Source organism: Leptonychotes weddellii, chromosome 15 (genome assembly GCF_054177405.1).
Source record: "Leptonychotes weddellii isolate Sample4059 chromosome 15, ASM5417740v2, whole genome shotgun sequence".
NCBI classification, from domain to species: Eukaryota; Metazoa; Chordata; class Mammalia; order Carnivora; family Phocidae; genus Leptonychotes; species Leptonychotes weddellii.
Window position 1 is genome coordinate 3,139,147 of NC_138383.1, and position 21,683 is coordinate 3,160,829.

A 21,683-nucleotide genomic window follows, 5' to 3' on the forward strand; every position below is an offset into this window, starting at 1 on the left:
CCTAGGGAGCGAGGGCGCAGCTAGCCCCATCTCTTAAAGCCGCCACGACCTCTCGAGTCCGACAGCGCGGGCCACGAGTTGCGGCGCCTTTAAGCGTCGCCGTGACACGTGTGTGAGTCGCCCGAGGCCCGGATGGTGCGTGTGCAGGGCCCGGGCCGAGTAGACGCCAGCGCCGCGGGCCTGCAGCTGGGCCCGCCGAGGGCCGGGTAGGCTGGGGCCGGGTCTCGGCGGCGCGCAGGCCGAGGGAAGGCTGCGCGTCCGGCCGGGTTGGAGGGCTTCCGCTGGGCCTGGGGCGCGGGAAGGTGCGGCCTGCAGGGGGGCGCAGCGGGGGAGACGTGGGCGCGCGGCCGCGAGGGGCTCAGGGACCGGTGGGGAGGGCCCAGGGCTACTTCGTTAGCGAGGAGTTCGGGGCTACGCTGTCTGTGAGGGGCCGGGGGTCCACGGGGAGGGCCAGGGGCGCACGGTCCCCGAGGGGCTCGGGAGTCCACGGGGAAGGCCAGGGGCGCACGGTCCGCGAGGGGCTCGGGAGTCCTCGGGGAGGCTCAGGGGCGCATGGTCCGCGAAGGGCTCGGGGGTCCACGGGGAGGGCCAGGGGCGCGCGGTCCGCGGGGGCTCCAGGATCCGCAGGGAAGGTCTGGGGCTGCGCAGTCCGCGGGGGGCTTAGGGGGTCCACAGAGAGGGTCCGGGAGGTATGCTCTTTGCTGTTCCCGGGGAACCCGGACTGGTGGTGGATGAGAGAGCTGCCCCAGCCAGGAGCCCCAGGGAGTCGAGGGAGGCAACGGTCTGTGTCGGTCTTGGACACAGTTGTTACCCAGAGAAGCATCACTAATGCAGGACCCAGACTTTCTCTGGAATAGCTTAAGTCAAAATCTGTTCTGTTTGGCAGCAGTGCTGAAATTTTTTTCTTTTTTCTTTTTTCTTTTTTTCCCTCTTTTAGTAATAAATGTGGGAAAGACTTAACCCTGGAGAAGGTAACCTTCTCCAGGGTCAGGGTCACGGTGAATGTGAGTGGGTGGGGACAAGATGTGGGGTTTGAAAATACCCTTATTTTAGTCGGTAGTGTTGAGTCTCCCCTGGGGTACTAGGAGCTGGACGGAGTAGCATTCTAAAACCCAGAGAGGTGAGAGAGGAAAGCATCGTGGCCATCCTGCTTTCTGTAAGAGATGCCTAGAATCAGGCCTCCAAGGAGAGGGAGGCTCTGCTTACTCTTTTCTGGTTGGAGCCTGGTGTTCTGCAGGCTCTGCAGAAGAGCCTGGAGGCCCCCTGTGAAAGTGCCCCAGGGAGGCCCGGGCTCTGTCCATCTGGGGCTCCTCCCCCACCAGCACGTGGTTGACCCTGTGAGTCTTGAGTGCATTTCATCCTGGAAAAGTGCATTTAGAGGGAGGAGGGAGAGAGAATATGCTTGAAGGGTGTTCTGCAGATGCTATATTTGCCTACTCTTGTTGGGAGAGATATGCCTGGAGAAGCCTGAGCTGTTCCTGGACGGTGGAGTGGAGGGAGCATCCTTCCCGAGTTCTGAAGAGCATGTTGTCAGTTATGTACAGACGTGGGCTTGCTGATGATTACAAAGACATTTTTCTCTGGGTGCCTACACCTCAGAGAGAGATGATTTTTTGGTCATTGTTGAATATGTTTTGGGTGGAATTAGCGACAAGTTTGTCAGAACTTGAAAAATTGTTCAAAGTCTCTGACTTTCACATTGAGGAGTGGGCTGTGGGATAGATGTTCTTTAAATTACTTCTCTCAAAATAAATTGGGTTCTTATCTCCCAAGTTCTGTTTATCCTCTTGTTGTTTGGTTCCCGAACATTTGCCCTTGGACCCATGTCCATCTATGTCCTCACCTGTCCACAGTAAGGTATGAGTTTCGATTAAGACAGGGATATTGGAATCTTCACCTTACAGATTGGATTTTATTCTGAGAGCATATTCATTATGCTCACCCTTTATTTTGGCGTTGGTATGGTTTTATTTATGGATATGAGGAATGATGCATCTGAAATTTGCTGTCAATAATGTGGGGACAGGAGAGGAATCAGGAGGGGGCCTACATAGTAATTATTGATGCTGAATAAAGGGAATATGTGGTCCCTGTATTGTTGCCACCACATTGTATATATTTGAACGTTTTCACAGCAAAAAATTTTTAAGTATTTTTTTTTTTTTAAAGATTTTATTTATTTATTTGACAGAGAGAGACACAGTGAGAGAGGGAACACAAGCAGGGGGAGAGGGAGAGGGAGAAGCAGGCTTCCTGCGGAGCAGGGAGCCCGACGCGGGGCTCGATCCCAGGACCTGGAATCACGACCTGAGCCGAAGGCAGACGCTTAACGACTGAGCCACCCAGGCGCCCCACGTATTTTAATTTTATGTAATCATAGTGATTGTGGATGGTAAAGAAAATCTGCACTTAGCAAAGTGAAAATGTGGCAATTCTTACTGCTTCTTCGATTTTCTTTTTTCTTTTTTCGAAATTCTAGGGGCACCTGGGTGGCTCAGATGGTTAAGCGTCTGCCTTGGGCTCAGGTCATGATCCCAGGGTCCTGGGATCGAGCCCCACGTTGGGCTCCTGGCTCAGTGGGGAGCCTGCTTCTCCCTCTCCCTCTGCCTCTCCCCCTGCTCATGCTCTCTCTCTCTCTGTATCTCTGTGTCTCAAATGAATAAATAAAATCTTTAAAAAAAATTTTTTATCTTAAAAAAAAAAATTCTACTGGTTTATGAAATCTGGAAGTTGGAGGTGAGGGGGTTATTTCCTCTCACTCGAGAAAGTGATTTAGACTGGAGATCACTGAAGATTTTTGTTCATTGGGCTTGTCATGGGCCTGAAGGTTAAGATGCCGAGCCAAGGGCAGTGTCTTCATATCACGCACATTGTAATAACTTGTAGCTAGTCCGTTCAGTTCTTCTCCAGACTCCCTAAATCCAGCACCATCCGTACTCCTTCAGCCTGAATGCCGACTCTTCCAGACAGATAGCCTTCCTGCTCTGGTTCCGCGCAGTGGTGCTGAGGAAATAGTGGAAGAGAGCGGCCTCACGTGGTGCTCCGTTCACCCCACAGATTCTGAACGACAGACTTGCAGCTTTGGTGATTTCACGGGGCAGAGCCGAGGAGCTCATGAATTGGAGGGTCCCGCCCTGCATCTGCCCAGTCCGGCCAAGAACCTGACCTCATGCTGCAGCAGCAACACGCCCAAGTTCAGACATCCCAGGTGAGCCAGCAGAGGCTTTAGAGTAGTTTTCCATTTCTCCAAGCTATCAGCTTGTAGCCCAGCAACAGTTCTTCAGTTGGTGGGAACACTTCGATAGTTCCCCTTAGGAAAGTTTCTTTTATTTCTTCAAATCAAAGAACTTGTGCTTGCTTTTTAAAAAATAAGTTTCTTACATTTCAATTCGTTGCAAGAATTTTTTTTTTTTAAGCTTTTATTTTTAACTGATGTCTCCACCCAACATGGGGCTTGAATTTACAGCCCCAAGATCAAGAGGCACACGCTTTACAGATTAAGCCAGCCAGGTGCCCCGCAGAAATTTTTTTTTTTTTTTAAGATTTTATTTATTTTTTTTTTGGCAGAGAAAGAGAGCGCTCACACAAGCAGAGGCAGGGGGAGAAGCAGGCTCCATCCCAGGGCCCTGGGATTGTGACCTGAGCCGAAGGCAGATGTTTAACCGACTGAGCCACCCAGGCGCTCCCCTTGCAGAAATTTTTATGCATAAAGAAATTTGACCCGTGTAGGGAATGAGATGCTCCATAAGGATAAATCTGAACGGTTTAATAAGAGATCCTTTTGCTGAGTTTCGGGATACACCTGCCTAATTGCTGCCCCTGTGGCAGGCTGGATGCCGGATACCTGAGGGAGTCCTCATTTTTCTGGTAAGAGTGAGCGGTTTAAGGAACATATTTTTCTAACTGTGACTCAGATTGCCCTTGAGCTCTGACTGGGGTGGCTGAGTTGAGAGGTAGTGAGTTGCAGTCAGAGGTGATGGAGGGGATTCCGGTTCAGTCCTATTTCCAGCAGCTGCAGCTCTCACCTAGGTAACCTCAGAACTTCCTTTGGTGCTGCTTTCAGTCCCTGTTTTACACAGAATAGGGAGCTGCGAAGTCACAGTGGTTTCCCCTGGAATTTTTAGCTGATAGGTGAAGGAATAAGCCAGGCCTGCCGCACTCCAGCCCTGAACTGTCACTTCCCTCTTAAAGTTTGGGCGTCTTGTGTGTACCATTCTAGTCCCGCCACCGTCCTGTCTCTCCTCCCTCGCTTTCAGAAAGATCATCTGTACAGGCACAGTCCAACAACACAGGCCGCACATATGATTTAAAATTTTACAGTAGCTGCATTAAAAAATGAAAAGCAAGTGAAACTAATTTTCACAACACGTGTTACTTAACCCAATATACGTAAAATATTATCATTTCAACATGTAACCCAGTCTAAAAATTACTGAGATGTTTAACATTCTTATACTAAGTCTTTGAAATCCTTTGCGTATTTTGTACTTACACTGCATCTCGGTGTGGACTCGCATCATTTCAGTGATCACGTGTGACCTCTGGCCTTCATTTTGAAGAGCATGAGCCCGAGCAGAAAGGCGTGCTTATGTAACTCACCACGCTGATTCTTTTATTATATGGATTTGTGTGTGCAACCAGAGTGTCTTATGAGCATCAGTGTTTCCCTGTTTTTGAGCAGACATTGGGACCACCTGGTCAGCTCTTGAAGGAGGTGGCATCAAGCCGATGCCCGTAGTCCCACAGTCCCTCATCGAAGACACGCACGCTGCCGGCCTCCCTGGTAGCACCTTTGTCCCTCTAGTGCTGTTTGTGAAAGCACCTTCTCTTCTTGGCAGGTGTGGTGGACTCCGGCCAGGTGGTTGGTAATATGTCTCCGTGTTTCACACTTCCTTTGTAGGGTTGGCAACCAATCCAGAGAAGCTTTTATGGTGGCTAGCATCAATAAAGACCAGAGGGGATTTTCACAGAAGTGACGCTCTGTTCCTGGGACCTAGTTACTCGTCGCTCTGTGTTCCTTCTTGTCCCCACGGTGATGCACCATGCCAATAGTCGATAAATTGAAGGAAGCCCTGAAACCTGGCCGCAAGGACTCGGCTGACGATGGAGAGCTGGGAAAGCTTCTTGCCGCCTCTGCCAAGAAGGTCCTTTTACAGAAGATCGAGTTCGAACCAGCCAGCAAGAGTTTCTCCTATCAGCTGGAGTCATTAAAGAGCAAATATGTCTTGCTGAACCCGAAAACGGAGGGAGCCAGTCGCCACAGGAGTGGAGACGAGCCACAGGCCAGGAGACAGGGTACAGACACGCTGTTGGCTGGCAGAAGGGGTCTCACTGTGTGTTGACCAAGTGGATGGATGAAGTGTTGACTGATCAGGAGGAACAAAAACAGAATGTGGTCAGAGAGTAATGAAGCTTCTCTGGGGTCAGCAGCTCTGTAGTTACAGAAGTAATGATACAGGGTTGGTCACAAAGAGATCTGTGTCCTTAGAGAGGCCGTGGAAGTTGTGTGTGTTTAGTAGGATCAGCAGCGGGGCTGAGAAAGAGGCAAGAGAAATGGGCCGGGCTCCAGCTGTTCATGCTCTGAGGGTCGTCCTCCGTGGAGGGCTCCGTGAATTCCAGACCTAAGCAGTCTGCAGGAGCCACGGGATGACTGGGTTTTCTCCTGGGCTTTCTAGTAACTTCCAGTCAGCGGGGACACCGGTTACCCTCTGACACTGCGTCTTGGCAGGTGCCTGCCGAGTGTGCCTCAGCGATTTCTGTTTCGTGGCCCACCTGTGCGTAGACTTAAGCCCTCCTTTCTTCCCTGTCCCTTTCTCTTGCAGGCAGTGAGCATGCCCACGAGAGCGGCGGTGATGGGGTCCCCGCCCCACAGAAAGTGCTCTTCCCCACGGAGCGGCTGTCTCTGAAGTGGGAGCGGGTTTACCGCGTGGGAGCGGGGCTCCATAACCTGGGCAACACCTGCTTCCTGAACTCGACCATACAGTGCTTGACCTACACCCCGCCTCTGGCCAACTACCTGCTCTCCAAGGAGCATACTCGCAACTGTGAGTGGGAGCTGGTAGCTGGGGGGGAGGGTTGCGGGAGTTGTGGGAACCAGACAGTCTCCTGATTAGACAAACCCATGTGCCCGTGGTCCTAGCAGTCTTTGGCCTGGGTCAGATGTAGGAGTGAAGTCCGTGATGTAGTAACTGGTAAAACCTAAGTCTGACACGTGCCCGCTGTAGGCCGGGCCACAGAAGCCAGTCACTCGGGTAGAGCGTTGGTCCCAAACTGTTCTGAAAATGAGTACCTAGAGGGAGAAAGGTGTTTTCAAAAAATATGTTCATAACACGTACATTCAATGACTACACATCCACTGTTGAACCAGTGTTTTATGTACGTTATAAAACATGCCCCGGAGGAGAAATGAAACATGGGTAAAGATGAAATAAAATGTCACTTACCAAAACTGAAGAAAGCAGAAAGCCTTTTAACTACTAATAAAAGAAATTCAATTGGTGATTAAAAATCTTCCCATGAAGAAAACACCTGGCTGAAATGATTTATGGGTGAGCTTTATGAAAATTTTGAGAAATAGATTGTTGCAGTGCTTCACAGGTTCTTCCCAAGAATAGAAAAAGAGAACCCCCAGCTCATTTTATGAGGTTCTTACAACTTGGGTAACAAAATGAAACAAGTACAGTAGGAGAAAGAACAATTACAATTCACGAGTGTAGTTACAAACTTCTGGACAGAATACTACCACGTTCAAGAGCCTCTTAAACACCGTGAGCAACTCGTGTTCATCCTAGTGATGCAGGGATGTTCTAGTATCAGGAACTCTCTACGTGTGACCGTGGAGAGCACACAGCACAAGTGGTGAAACTGCTCCTTCGGAGGTGGGCTTGCTGGGTCCTGTCCTGGCTCTCCCCCGAAGTGCTGTGATCCCTGAGAATGTTACCTAACCTTTTAGAAACTTCCTGTTATTCATCTGCAAAGTAATAATATCATCTCCCCGATAGAGCTGTTGGGAAGCTTGAAGGAGTTACGTAAAGTGCTCAGAATAGTACTTGGCACACAGGGAGTGCTACGTAAGAGACTGCTAATTTTGCTTCCTTAATTACTGTATCAACAGATTAAAAGAGAAAGGTCACCTAAAAATAATGCCCCCAAAAAGAAACGTATGATAAACTTTTAGCAAAGGGACAATAGGAAGGAGTTACCTTGTCTTGATAAAGGGTATCTACCAGGGCACCTGGGTGGCTCAGTTGGTTAAGCGACTGCCTTCGGCTCAGGTCATGATCCTGGAGTCCCGGGATCGAGTCCCGCATCGGGCTCCCTGCTCAGCAGGGAGCCTGCTTCTCCCTCTGACCCTCCCCCCTCTCATGCTCTCTGTCTCTCATTCTCTCTCTCGCAAATAAATAAAAATCTTTAAAAAAAAAAGGGTATCTACCAAACACTACAAAAAAAGCATTCTAGATAGGAAAATATCGGAAGCATACCCTTCAGAATACAGAGTGAAACAAGGGTCTCTCTCACCACTTGTGTTGAAGATGTGTCGGTCCTAGCCAGAGCAGTGACCAAGGAGACAAAAGGAAGGAGCGCACTATTGTTCCTTGAAAAATGACGTTCCTGCATTGAAAAAGCAAGAGAATCTATAAGAAATTTGGCAATGTGACTAGATACAACATCAACATACAAAAAGTTAGTTGAATTTCTCTACACCACACGACAAGGAGTTTTTGAAAAATTTTGCTACTATAAAAAAATTTTATGAGAAGAGGGGTGCCCTACTGACTATGAAGTCTTGTCAAGTTAGAGAAATTAAAGTGTCATAGTATTGGGTCAGGGAGGGGACCCACTGACCAGTGGAACGGAATAGAGCCCAGAAACAGACCTGCGTACATCTGGAGGTGTGTTACGTGTTGGTTCTTCATGTGTCTCCCATTTGAAATTAATGGAACTTTAAAAGAACTCGGGCTTACATATGGAAAAAGCAAAATAGGGTCCCCATTTCACAGCATACCTGTGCACAAAAGATGCGTTAAAAATTTAATATCAAAAGCAAATTTTAAGCTCTTAAACATTGGCCAATCTTTTTCTGACCTTGGGATGGGAAGTTTCTTAAACAGAGCTCAGAAAACACCAACTATAAAGGAAAAATGACAGATTCAGCTGCATTGAAGTTAACATTTGTTCCCAAAAAAACACTTAAAAGGCAGACAGGGAGCTATGAGCTGGAGGCAAAACCCGGGACACATAACCAGCAAAGGATCGCTACCAAGAATGTGGAAAGAATACAGACCAACGAGGGAAAGACAACCCATAAAAAGGTAAAATTATGAACCAGCATTTTACAGAAGAGGAAACTCCTGGTCAGAGTATAGGGAGAGGTGTTCAGCCTTGCTGAAATCAGGGAAGTGTCATCAAAACCACGACAACAGCGACGCGACACACCTTTGTGATGGATGCACATTCAGAAGCCTGGCGGGACCGAGTGTCCGCATGAAGATGAGCGAGAACCTTTTATGCTCGCCTGAGCTGGCCTTACCTTCCAAATAACGTGCCAGCCAGCAGTACTCCGCCTGCAGAAGAGCTCTATACGTGCCTATCAGGACACCTGTGTAAACATATCTGCAAGCAGCAAATCGTAAGCCGCTCCGGTGCCCGTCCGCAGACGGATGCGCGCATCACGGCGCAGGCCCATGAGGAACAGCGTGCAGCGGGGCAGGGGAATGAAGGACCGCTCGTGCATGGGGCTGAATAATGCAGTGAAGGAAAAGTCCCAGAAGGTTGCGTACAGCGTGAATTGCTATTTATAAAATGGAAAAACAAGGGGCGCCTGGGTGGCTCAGTCGTTAGGCGTCTGCCTTCGGCTCAGGTCATGATCCCAGGGTCCTGGGATCGAGCCCCGCATCGGGCTCCCTGCTCCGCGGGAAGCCTGCTTCTCCCTCTCCCACTCCCCCTGCTTGTGTTCCTGCTCTCGCTCTCTGTCAAATAAATAAATAAAATCTTTAAAAAAAAAAAAAGAAAAACAAGACGCTGTAGTGTTTAGGTATACACATATGGGGTAAGACTTAAAAAATATATATATATTTTTTTAATTGGTAAACAATGAAAATAAGTCAGGGAATCAGGATAGAACCAGAGGCAGGACCAGATAGGAGCAAGTGAGGAGCAGTGTTAGGATAAAAGTGGATTGTGTGATGTGTTCAGGGAGATTCGTTCTGTTTTTTTAAATCCGTGAAAGGTGACATGTGATGGAAATAGCATTTTTAATAAAACATCTTGCGATTGTGATGGTTCTGTGGTAGCCAGAGTTAACACACTGAGGTACCGTGCCCACTGCAGGTGAAATTGGTTATAAATCTCTATTTCTGGTAGTGACCTTGGTGATGTCGAGGGGGTTCTGGGTGGACTTTTAGAAAGACTCAACTGGGCTGTCTTTGTGGTTTTTTGTCTTTTTAAGCCCTTTTTTTTTTTTTTGAGAGAGAGAATCTCAAGTGGACTCAGATGCTGAGCGCAGAGCCCAAGGCGGGGCTCAATCCCACGACCCTGAGATCATGACCTGAGCTGAAATCAAGAGTCAGACACTCAACTGAGCCCCCCAGCACCCCGGTGCTCTTGTTTTTTTCTCATGACTTTGGTGAGGAGACCCTACTCTCCAGACCTAGGTAGCGCTGCCATTTTCTTGTTCACCCTGCTTCCCTGTGCACTGCCCTCCGGTTTTGCTTCCTCAGCAGGCCCCTTCGTCAGCTTGATTAGGGTTAGTGTAGGTAAACTAGGTGACACCCGGGAATCCCATAACCCGCCACACATACTCTGCAGCCCGTGGGAGTGAGGGTGTGAGGCGGGAGCAGCCAGGATCGGCCCCTCTTGGCAGCGGGACGTCTCGCCCTGGCTCAGGATGCCTCTCCTGTGAGTGCCCCAGTGTCCGTCTGCATCACTCTGAAATGCTAACCTTAGTGTCTTCCTTTTTCTTAGAGTAAAAGTGTTAAGTCTTAGCATTTGTTGGCCTATACCCCCTGGCGCTCTGAGTGACCCCAGCTGGGCTCGGGCTGTCCTCTCTTGCTCCTCAAATGCCCGCTATTTGAAGGCTCTCGAGGACTCAGAAGTATCACCGGGGCTGCCGTACGTGTGGCCCGGAGCACCGAATCCTGCTGCGTACTAGACCACTTCCGCACCAGCATCGAGCTGGAAAAGAAACACTTGATTTTTAAGTGCTCTCCACACCCAACATGGGGCTCGAACTCAACCCTGAGATCGAGTCACGCACTCCAGCGACTGAGCCGGCTGGGAGCCCCGAAAAGAAACACTTTATGTAAAATTTGCAGGAGGATTAAATTCTATCCTTTTGCACATTCTTCTCCAAATTGAAGTAGCAAGGTCCCAAAAGTCAGAAGTCATGGATTTGACTTTTATGTTCTTTTTTTTTTTTTTTTTTAAGATTTTATTTATTTATTTGACAGAGAGAGGGGGGAGCGGTGGAGGGAGAGGGAGAAGCGGACTCCCCACTGAGCAGGGAGCCCGATGCAGGGCTCGATCCCAGGACCCTGGGACCATGACCTGAGCCGAAGGCAGATGCTTAACGACTGAGCCACCCAGGCACCCTTTGACTTTCATGTTCTATTTTTCTTAATTACCTGAAGAAAGTGTTTGTCCACATGCCACTTAAATCAGTCTTGCATATTGCCAACGATTTGGGAATCCCTGTTTCAGGAATTTCTGGCTAAAATTGTTCCTGGCCCTATTTAGGAGTGATGATTTATCAGGCTCACGGTCTACGGTGTTGTACGTGATCATTAGAGGTGTGATTCCCACACAGCTGACAGAGTCATGTCCTCACCTGAGTTAGATTGGGAAGGTGGGAGCTCTCTGTTCAGCATTGGTGAGTGTGTATGTTTAAGTTATTTTAAATAACATGTTTCAGTTTTTTGCCTAAATTTGAGCCCCCTCAGCCATTATTGTCATTTTAAAAATAAAAGTAATAAATGGTTATGGTTAGAAGAGTCCAAAAAGCTCTAAAATGAGAAGTAAAAGCCTTCCCTTTATGTAAAGGTGCTCACATAAACCGTTCTTCCAAGATCCCTCCAAAGGGGTAGTGTATATAGTAGCATTTTTTTTAGATAAAACCTTTTTGTACTGTGGTATGTAATGTAAAATTTACCATTTTTAAAGATTTGTTTAAAGTAATCTCTACGCCCAATGTAGGGCTTAAACTCATGACCCCAAGATCGAGTCGCATGCTCCACTGACTGAGCCAGCCAGATGCCCCAAAATTGACCATTTTTGAGTGTACAGCTCAGTGGCATTAAATACATTCACATTATCGTGCAACCATCCACCTCCAGACCTCCTTCCTCTTCCCGAACAGAAACTCCGCCCCTTAAACACTAACTTCGTGTCCCCCTCCCCCAGCCCCTGGCGCCCATCATCCTACTTTCTGTCTCTGTGAACCTGACGACTCCAGCTACCTCGTTTAAGTGGAATCATACAGTATTGATCTCTTTTTTTTTTTTTTTTAGAAGATTTTGTTTATTTATTTGACAGAGAGACAGCGAGAGCAGGAACACAAGCAGGGGGAGTGGGAGAGGGAGAAGCAGGCTTCCCGCTGAGCAGGGAGCCCGATGTGGGGCTCAATCCCAGGACCCTGGGACCATGATCTGAGCCGAAGGCAGACGCTACCCAACTGAGCCACCCAGGCGCCCCCAGTATTGATCTTTTTGTGACTGGCTGACTTCATGCAGCATCACGTCCTCAAGGTTCATCCATGTTGTGGCAGGTGTCAGATTTGCTTTTCTTTTTAAGGCTGAGTAATATTCCACTGTGTGTACATCCTACATTTCTTACCCATTCATTTGTTGATGGACACTTGGCTTCTGGGTTTTAGTTCTTGTGAATAATGCTGTGAAAATGGGTGCACATACCTGTTCAAGACCCTGCTTTCATTTCTTTGGGGTGTAAACCCAGAGGTGGGATTGCTGGATCATACGGGAATTCTGTTTTTGATTTTTTGAGGGAGCGCCCTGCTGTTTCCCACAGCCACTGCCGCAGTGTGCATCCTCAGCAACAGTGCGCGGGGAGGGGTTCGCGCCCGTCCACGTCTTTGCCAACACGAGCTGTGTTCTGTTTGTAAATACAGTGAGTGGGCTACATGCCGCTTCGTTGTTGGCTTTGAGATGGGTCAGAGTAACTGTGTAAGGAGAGCTGTTGCACAGCGGAGAGCAGTTGGTTTGTGGTGCATTTTGTGTTACGACTGGTCTGCTTGGGCAGTTCTGGAGCATATCTGAGACAGCAGTAGCTTGCAGAATTGAAGATGTGCTTGCCCTTGGACCCAGAGGCCTATTGTGGGGGTACGCCTTCAAGAAGGTTCGACACGAGACAGGTGCAGGGTTGTTTGCAATAGAAACATGCAAGGGCCCATGTGTGTTAGTGGGGAACACATGAGTGAACTGTGGTCTCTCTGTTGGGTGAGGTCCTCTAGCCTACCAGAAGGACCCAGAGCTTCGTCAAAACCGATCGCTGAGCAGTGCGTACTGCATGGCGTAATTTGTGTAAAGTAAGCTTAAACACACCGTGTGCGAGTATACACGTGGGTCAGCGCAAGAACCACGTTAGTGGGAGCAGTCGGGACCTGGCTGGGGACAGCAGTACCTCCGGTGGGGGACTGTGGGCAGCGCGGGCAGGGGACTTCACCGTGACAGCAGTATTTTACTTGCAGAACACCTCAGCTGGGTTGGAGCTGAGTGGTTTGGGCTTTGTACTTCTCTTTGCTAGTTAACAGTTCTCCTAATTTGCAGTAAGGGTTAAATGTACTGCTCTCCAGCCTGCTGCCCAAGGAGCAGCAGAGAGTTTCAGACGTGGCAGGGGCTGGCGGACCGAGGCCCGCTGGACCCCGTTTCCGTATTGTCTGTGGCTGCGTGGCGAGGCTGCCCATGCTCTCCGGACGCAGAGCTGTGTCGCCGGGGACTGTGTGCGATGGGGCGGTTGCTGGAGCCGGACGCCCTTAGCTCGTGGGTCTGTGTGCAGGAAGCTTGCCAAGCTTCGAGGTGCAGCAGTGCGGTGTTGCCTAGAAGCAAGAGTGGAGGTTCGCCCGTTGGAGGAGCAAACTCAGGGTTGTCAGGAATCCCTAAAACATTCTCACTGACCACGTGACACAGGTTAGCGGTTAGAGAAGATTGAAAAGCAGACTTACTACTCTTCTTATGAGTAACTAGCACCAAGGGCATGCGGAGAGAGCTCACACAGGTCAGCGCGAACCCGGGGCGGTGGGGTGAGTGTTGGGATCGCAGTTTGGATGGGAGCTGTGTGGGGGCAGGGGCATCAGGAGTGTGTCGGGAGCTGTGACGAACCAGGACCCCCTCGTCCCGCGTGCAGGTCACCAGGGCAGCTTCTGCATGCTGTGCGTCATGCAGAACCACATGGTCCAGGCCTTCGCCAACAGCGGCAACGCCATCAAGCCCGTCTCCTTCATCCGAGATCTGAAAAGTAAGAGTCGACTCCTGACCGGATGGCAGCTAAGCCCTAGTCTGCGGTGGGTGCGGGGGCGTTGCGGGTGCGGGGAGGAGTCCGCAATGAGGCGCAGGAGTCCTAACTCACGTCACAGTACTTTGGCGCACATGGTAGTGCAGACTGAGAGGCTGGTGTGGGGCGGGGTCGGGGGGAGGGGAGTGCTGACCTCCCTTTGAAGGGTGGGGAAGCTCGGGCTAGCTGGGGGGCAGGAGCTGTGTCTCAGGGAGGAGGGTGAGGCCGGGGCTCTTCTGAACGTCCCAGGACTGGTTAGCGCAGATTTCCTGTCCACTCGGTAGAAGACATGGGTCATTTGGTTTCTGAAACCTTGTGCAGCGTCCTTGTGACCCGCCTGTGCTCTGTGCCGGCTTCTGGAAGACTGGCTCATCGGTGGGTTTCCCATTCTCAGTGACTGGTGCTGTGTGGCATCCATGCTTTGCTGTTAAGTATGGAGAGTGTAGGCCCTCGGGTCTCACTGAGAAAACACCTGCCGTGTGGACGCGGGGCTGGGACACACACACAGTTCACGCCGAGCTCTTGATCTCCTCACTTGCCGCTCACCCCCGGCACAGCGGGGGGTCAGTGATAAGCGCACAGCAGTGGGTGACTGGGGGAGGAGGCGTGAGCTCTTCCCCGCCAGGCTGATGCTTCTTTCTTTCTTTAGAGATTGCTCGGCATTTCCGCTTTGGAAACCAGGAGGACGCACACGAGTTTCTCCGGTACACAATCGACGCCATGCAGAAGGCCTGTTTGAACGGCTGTGCCAAGTACGTGCCTTCCGTTCACCCGCGGAGGCGGCCACCCCTCCATTCCCCCGGGCGTTCTCTGTAGATACCTGTGTCCGGGTCCTGCACCTGCTGAAGCTCGGATGCGGGGCCGCTCCTGCTTCCCGGGGCACGGCCTCCCCCGCACACCCTCCTCACCAGGGGTGGTTTGGCGGGGCCAGGCGCTGGGGGAGCCCTGTCCCAGCAGCCCCCTGCAGGAAGGATGCTGGCAGATCTTTCTGAGGGCCTTCAGCTGTTGTCCGAGACTCTTCCCGTCGTTTAAAAATCATCTGACTTTGATACAGAGGATGGGGTGGTAGGAATTTCAACATCTTCATGAAAGCACTTGAAAGCACGCAGGGACGTTTGAGGGTGGGAGGTTTACAATTTTTGAGGCTGCGTTCTGTGTGGTTACGTCTTCATTTTTGATTTGAAAGCAGAGACAAATGCATATGACAGGTTGCTGACTTCGTGCCGTGCCTCCCCTTTTGTGAAACAGTTACGGTCAGGGATGGTTTTGTATCACTCCTGGCTCCTGGGTTCAGACAAAAGGAAATAGGCCGAAAATGCTCCCTGTTCCAAGGCTGTTCCCTGGGCTTAGGGTAGAGCTGAGTCCTGGACTCTGGAAATACCCCTTAAACAGCTTAGGAAACATCCGGAACGTCCTTCAGCAAAGTCGAGTTGTAGCAGTGATCGTGGGCAACCTCTGGTCTCAGTGATGCAATTCTTTTTAAACCCTGAGAAAACTTTCCATGGGTTCCTCTGGTGTCTGTCCCTTGCCGTGCTGAGATGTGCAGCGAGGTCCCTGCAGGCAGATAGACGCTGGTTCTGCCCTTCCCGTGCCTCTCCCCGCCCCGGGCTGCGGCTAACGATCTGAGCTCTCTGCTGAAGCCCCCTGCGTGCCAGGCACTATGTTCACACTGGGTACTTCAGGGAAAGACTGGGTTCTCGAGTTGGAGGAGCTCAGAGAGTGAGGGGGGAGGCAGATACTGGCCCGTGTCTACAAGGTCACGTAGTAAGTACTATAGTGGACAGACTCTGTGGGAGCCATTCCCAGAAGAATTGTGCTGCGCTCCTACCCGCAGGAGGCCTCCTTCCTAGGAGGAGTCCCCGCAGGGCTCAGATAGGGGGAGGGAGGAGGCAAGGAATGTGGCCGGTCCTAGGCAAGGCCTCCCTGCCATGCAGGTGGGTACAGCACGTCCCTGGCAGGGGTTCCCAGCCTTGGTCCCGCGGTGGAAACCCCTGGGAGGTGTAGGACGGCAGCTGACCCTGCCGCCATGCCAGCCGCCTTACCCAGACTCTCAGGGATGGGCCGGTAGGTGGGGTGGATGTTTGGGGTTTGCGTCCGGGTTTGTGGTCTGGGCAGCAGGGTGGGTGGCGCTGTGCCCTTCGTGGTCCAGGACACAGAAGTGGCCGTGCGTTGGAGGAAGGGTGAGCGCGTCTGATGTCAGGTGAGCCAGTGCAGGGCGTTGTGGGATGCTTTCCACACACCCCTCCATGAGAAAGGTGTCGCTGCTCTTAGTGAAATGAGAAAAAACAGGGGCGCTCGGGTGGCTCAGTCGTTAGGCGTCTGCCTTCGGCTCAGGTCATGATCCCAGGGTCCTGGGATCGAGCCCCGCATCGGGCTCCCTGCTCGGCAAGGAGTCTGCTTCTCCCTCTCCCGCTCTCCCCGCTCTTGTGCTCTGTCTCTAAAATAAATAAATAAAATCTTTAAAAAAAAAAAAAAGACTGATTCTAGAACAACTGGTTTCATGAGACAGATGTCACAGATACAGTTAACAGGTTTTTTTAAAAAAAAAATCATGGGGCACCTGGGTGACTCAATCGTTAAGCGTCTGCCTTCGGCTCAGGTCATGATCCCAGGGTCCTGGGATCGAGCCCCGCATCGGGCTCCCTGCTCCGCGGGAAGCCTGCTTCTCCCTCTCCCGCTTCCCTGCTTGTGTTCCCTCTCTCGCTGTGTCTCTGTCAAATAAATAAAATCTTAAAAAGAAAAAGGAAGGGTCACATCAGCGAATGATTCAATCTGACTTGCAGGTGGAAGTGGCTTTTTTTTCCTTTTGGTTTTGTTAGAGATTTTTAGTTGAACTTGCGAGCGGAGAGTATTTCTGGTGTTTCTACTTTGTGGACCTTGCTGGTACCGGCTTTGTGACCCGGTACACACCGGTGTTCGCACGTGTTCCCGGCACCCCTGACGCGGCGTGCTGCCCTGCTGGCTGGGTGGCCGGGTGCGCGTCTGCCGTGAGACCTGCCGGCTGCCTTCCCTGCCCGTGCTCGCTTCCTGCCGCCTCGGTCTCTCGCCGGGACGGTGCTCGCTGTCCCGTCACTGACGGGCGCCCGCTTCCTTGTGCCTCCTGGAGCTTTTGCTTTGTGAACGTGGCTGTGGTCATTTACCCACAACCATCATATCTTTGTTGAAAGCCCGTTTATTTCATAAGCACGTTCAGCCCCTTCGCATTTATTGCGACGACTGAGGTTTGGTCTTGACCTGGCTGTGATGCTGAGGTTTTTAATTATCACACACGGCGCATTGGCTGTGTTTCTCCCTCTCTCTGGTTTCCCTTTACACGTTAATTTTTAAGCTTTCGTGTGGTACTCAGGAAGACCTGTATCTCCGTTCGGGTGATGACTCTCCACGCACCCTTGTGCATGGCCTTGCTCCTCTTTTCTGGTTCTGTTTGTCAGTGTTTGGGGGGGTGCCCAGCACCTCTGTCCTTCCCTCTCCTTTCTCACCCGCCTCTTAGACATTATCTCTTACCTTACTGTTCTCTCCTCCCACGTTTGTCTCCACCTTTGCTTCAGTCTTTCCCCCATTAAATAGGCCTGGGGGGCCTGTCCTCCTGCCTGGGTGTCCCAGGCGGCCTGGGCTGGGCGATGCGGGGTTTCGGAACCCAGAGGCCAGTCCCTCTCTTGACCTTGCAGGGACCTTACTGAGAGGATTCAGGATCTTTTTTTACTCTTTGAAGTCTGATGGTTTCACTAGGAACGTCTTTCGAGCTGATCGTTGTCGGTCAGTTTGGTAGACACCTGAGCAGTGATGAGAGCTTGAATCTGCGGCACATGGCGACTCCAGCATCGTGTGCACAGAAATGGTTTCTGCCGGCAAGAGCACTAGCATCCGAACGCCGTCACCTCCCGATCAGCTCGGCTTGAGTATCGTGGCTTGAGAATGCACGACGATGAATTAGGCATGTCGTGCTTGCCGCGCGGTTTCCCACCTGTCATCAGCGGTGACACTCATCACAGAGTCCTGTCACCTCCAGAGCACATGATGGTATTGGTTCTGTGTTAACGGCCTGTGTCAGGGTCTCCAGTCATTGGCGGTCTCCTGCGGGACCCCCTTCTCTCTGGCAGCTCTTTTCCTCGACTTCCCCTCCGGCTGCTTTCCCGCCGTGTCGCTCCCCTCCCCCGTGTTCACTTGAATCTCTTCTCCCTTGGGCCCCTTGGAATTCCCACTTCATTCCTGACGTGATTTCATCTTTTCCCTCCATGTTAGTTAACTTTCTCCATTTGCCCTTTTTTATTTTTAGTTTGAAACTTCTTACGGTGGTCTTTCCTTCCCCAAACGCTTGTCTGAGGGTCTTTAGGTCAGCTTGGTATCTCGTATGGCTCTTTTCATCTGCCTTGGGCTTGCTTTCTAGGGGCTAATCTTCACCAGCTGAGGTGCTATGATTCTCATTCACTGTTTCCCTCCAGCAGTGCCCGTGTGGGACTGAGGCCACTTTGGCACCGCCCCGGGCCTGGGGGCTTGCGTGGTTCTCAGTCCAGGGCACCTTCTATCCCGGAGCCTGAGCGCTGGACGCCTCCTGGTGTGACATGTGTCTCAGGACCTGGCGGGCTCCTCCTGCTGGGGATACTGGGTGACTCCGGGGTCACCTGTAGTCCCTGGTCTCTGCCTCGGTGCTCCCCAGACCGGCCTTAATGTCCAGCAGGGCTCCGGCAGGGGTACGGAAGACGTCTTGCTGGAATCTGGCTTTATTTCCTCCCTACGGCTGGTTTGAGCTTGGAGCTTGCTCTGCCTCGGGGTCCCGAGAGCGGGTTCTGTGCGGTGGTTTGCTGCTCCTGTTCTAACAGCCGGGCCGGCTCAGGGCCACCTGGACCTCAGCAGCCGCCGTCACCTGTGGCTGGCCACAAGCTTCCAGTTTGCGCTGAGATTATGTCCCTCCTCTTGACGAACGGTGGTGAAAATACACGGTGGCAGTTGGTTTTTCATTTCCTAATTTTGCAAAACAGAAACTCGCCCTTGTGTTGGTCCCCTGCTGTGTGGAGTTCCGCTCCTCAGTGAGCTCCTGGAGTGTGGGCAGCACTGTGGTGGCTGGTCCCGTGGCCATTGCCTCACACTGCAGGGGGGCCTCGCGCAGGGCGCCGCGCGGTGTGTGCAGGGGGTGGGGAGGAGAGCGCTGGGAGGCGGCACCGCCGAGCGCCTGGCCGGGCCCGGGAGTCAGGGCGTCAGGAGAAGCCCCTGCAGAGCCGGGGGCACAGGGGACCGGCCTGGCGGGGGGGGGGGGGGGCCATGCCCGCGACGGAGCGCCTGCTCTGTCCGGGGCTGGGTTTGTGTCCCCGAGGAGGACGCTGAGGCGAGAGTCAGAGCCAGACTCGGTGGGTCGCAGGCAGACACCAGGAGCAGAGGCTCGAGACAGGGTGGTGTTCCCAGAATCTCCGTCACATGAACAGCTGTGGGGTGCAGGCGCTCAGCTTAGCAGCTCTGTGTGGCAGGTGAGCAGCAGCAGCTAAGGCCTAGGGTGGCCTCAGCTCCTGGTTGGTGAACGGGGCTGGGGGATTCGAGTACAGGCCGGCCTGACCCTGGAGCCCACGCTGTGACAGCTCTTGTCCTGCCAAAAGATGCGGAGGCGGGGCTCTGTCCTGCTCGCTCCCCCTCTTCAGATAAGAGGCTCGGGCGTGTGACAGCCAGCAAGGAGCGGAGCTGACCATGCAGGACTGAGGCGGGGTGAGCTGGGGGGCGGGCGGTGGGTGCCAGGTGGGGGGGCTGCTTCTGTCCTTGGGACTGGGTGGGCACTAGGGGTGTTTCTCCAGCCTCTCGTTTCCTGTGAAGTGCAGGGCAAGGTGCCTGTGGAGAGCACGGGGGTCTTGAAGGCCTGAGGGGGCAGTGGTGGGGCGCGGCCCGGGCCCATCAGAGCAGCGGGGCACAGCTGGGGGTCCGCCGAGCACCGGGGGGAGCGCGTCAGACCCACACTTGTGTGGTGGGATTTCCCCAGGGTGCGCTGGGCTGGGGATGAAAGGGGCAGGGGCTGCCTTCTGGCCTCTTCTTGAAGGCTGTGGTCTCCATTCCAGGTTGGATCGTCAAACGCAGGCTACTACTTTGGTCCATCAGATTTTTGGAGGCTATCTCAGATCGCGTGGTGAGTGAAGACGTTTTCTCTACCCTGTTGTCAAGGATGAGAACCTTAACCAGGAAAGACTAGGAGTTCATGCCCAGCTGGAGCCTCTTCCTGACGGGCAGAGCTGGGGCAGCCATGGAGGCCCCAGCCTCCTCTGAAACACACCCTTGCCCATGGGCTCGCTGTTCCCGGGAGGAAGTTTGGAGCAGGATTTCCAGCACGGGTAGAGGAGGGTGGCATTATTTTTCTCTGAGTTCCTTAGTTCTTCACACGTGGCCTCTGCCCTTCAGCTGGGAACTGGGGCCTGTCACTGGGCTGGGCAGCAAGGCGCTGGGTTGGATAGACGTCCCCTTGTGCACTCTGGTTGCCAGCGAGCTCTCTCCCCAGACACCGGCATTCACCAGGGCTGGCTAGATCTTAGAGACCTGGGGGTGGCGTGCTGGGGGCACCTGCCCCCGCCCCACCACCTCCGTATTTCGTTGCAGTGAAGTGCTCGGTGTGCAAGAGCGTCTCGGACACATACGACCCCTACCTGGACATAGCGCTGGAGATCCGGGTATGGCCCACAGCTCCGCTGTGTCGTGTTTGCCTTCGGCTGGGGAGGCTGGGGGGTGGGGAGCAGGGGACCCAGTGAGGGCATATTACCCAGGTAGATAAGGAAAGAAATACTGGGAATGCTGCTGCCTTATAGTAGGGGCCGCTGCTTTTGCGCGTTGATTTCTAGCCTTTTCCCTGTGCGCATTCCTCTCGTTTAACACAGGAAGATACAACGCAGCTTTGTGTCCCAAGGCATGAGGGGTGAGCACACTGTAGATGGAGGGTGCAGGGCCGCTCACACGCGTGCCCTGGGGAGGCCAGCCCCCGTCCTGTTCCAGCTCTCTGTGGCTGCAGCCGCGGCGGGGTCCTCGGTGCCCGGGGCGCAGGGGAGCCCTGCCAGGCCGGGCCCCAAGTCCGTAGAACCGGCTCGACCGCCTGCTCCCTGCTCCTTTGTGGGACGGCCTGTGAGGGCCCGAAGGCAGCAGCCGGCAGGCCGGTGTGGATGCGGGCCGATGGCTGGGATTTGCTGCCTCAGCCTGACAGAGACCTTACAGTTGGCATTTCTTGAGTCAGCCTTTTTCTTCCGTTGACGCGATTCCGTTTTTGTCCTCCTCAGCAAGCTGCTAATATTGTGCGTGCTCTGGAACTTTTTGTGAAACCAGATGTCCTGAGCGGAGAGAACGCCTATATGTGTGCAAAGTAAGTTTCGTTTTGCTCCCAGCAGAGCGAGCCCGCCGTCGGGGAAGACCTCGAGTAAGCTGCCTGGTCCACGCTGCGGCCGGGCCGTCCCTGCTCAGGGCCACCATTAGTCCCTTGCGGAGCTCAGACGCTCTCAAAGGCGCAGATGAAGGGCAGCCGCGGTTTTGCCAGCCGACGTCTATTTACGTCGCCCTTGGATGCGCCAGGCACCATTCTGAGCGCTCCTCACCGGGGACGTAGGTCCCAGCGGCGGCACATAGCGGGGAGGGGACCGCACGTGGCCGTCGGCTCCAGCCTCTGTCGGCCCGCGTCCCAGATGAGCCGCCTTTGATGGCCCGGGTCTCCTGAGGGCCGCACAGACTTAGCGTGTGGGGGCTGTAGTTCATGCGTAGCCCCTCCAGAAGCTGCGGCCACTAAAGAATAGTTTTCTTTATTACGCTTTTCAAATTGATTATCCCATGCCAAAACACTGCTTTTCCCCCTCTCTGAGTTCGTCTCTCCGTGCCCTAGAGGCTGTTTGCTTTCCTTCGTCTCTCTCCCCCTCACTTCCGTGTCTTCCGGCTTCACTCACAGTGATTTCGCTCGGCCAGCCCCGCTCCAGGCGTTCCTTCCCGTGTCCCAGGGCTGCTTCCCGTGCATCCGACCTAGTGCCCTCCGTGGGAGGGAGCTTCCTTGTTGCTCTGCGGTGTCCAGCTTTCCCCTGGTCCTTGGTTCCCTACGCTGGCTTCCCTTCACTCAAGTCGCGGGGGTTCACGTCTCGGGATGCAGACGGCACATGCCTCAGCCAAGGAGACCCTGTGCCGACAGAGCCAGTTGTCACTGCTGTGGGCCCGCATGAGGACAGCGTTCCTCAGAGCAC

At 53.0% G+C, this 21,683-nt stretch overlaps 1 protein-coding gene across 7 annotated transcripts in view; it reads left to right on the forward strand.

Moving 5' to 3' along the window:
- The window catches only part of USP36 (ubiquitin specific peptidase 36), a 36,594-nt gene continuing 14,911 nt past the window's right edge, over window positions 1-21,683 (forward strand). For 2 of the 7 annotated variants that reach the window (XM_081804355.1, XM_081804349.1), the window contains exons 1-8: window positions 2,619-3,208; window positions 4,901-5,295; window positions 5,823-6,044; window positions 13,357-13,467; window positions 14,153-14,255; window positions 19,542-19,609; window positions 20,074-20,144; window positions 20,742-20,824. In XM_081804355.1, the coding sequence (XP_081660481.1) occupies window positions 5,043-5,295; window positions 5,823-6,044; window positions 13,357-13,467; window positions 14,153-14,255; window positions 19,542-19,609; window positions 20,074-20,144; window positions 20,742-20,824 (911 nt within the window). In that variant the 5' untranslated portion in view covers window positions 2,619-3,208; window positions 4,901-5,042. Of the gene's footprint in view, window positions 303-2,618; window positions 3,209-4,900; window positions 5,296-5,822; window positions 6,045-13,356; window positions 13,468-14,152; window positions 14,256-19,541; window positions 19,610-20,073; window positions 20,145-20,741; window positions 20,825-21,683 lie in introns of those variants that run through there. The other 5 variants (XM_081804354.1, XM_081804350.1, XM_081804352.1 and 2 more) reach the window with 5 other exon arrangements.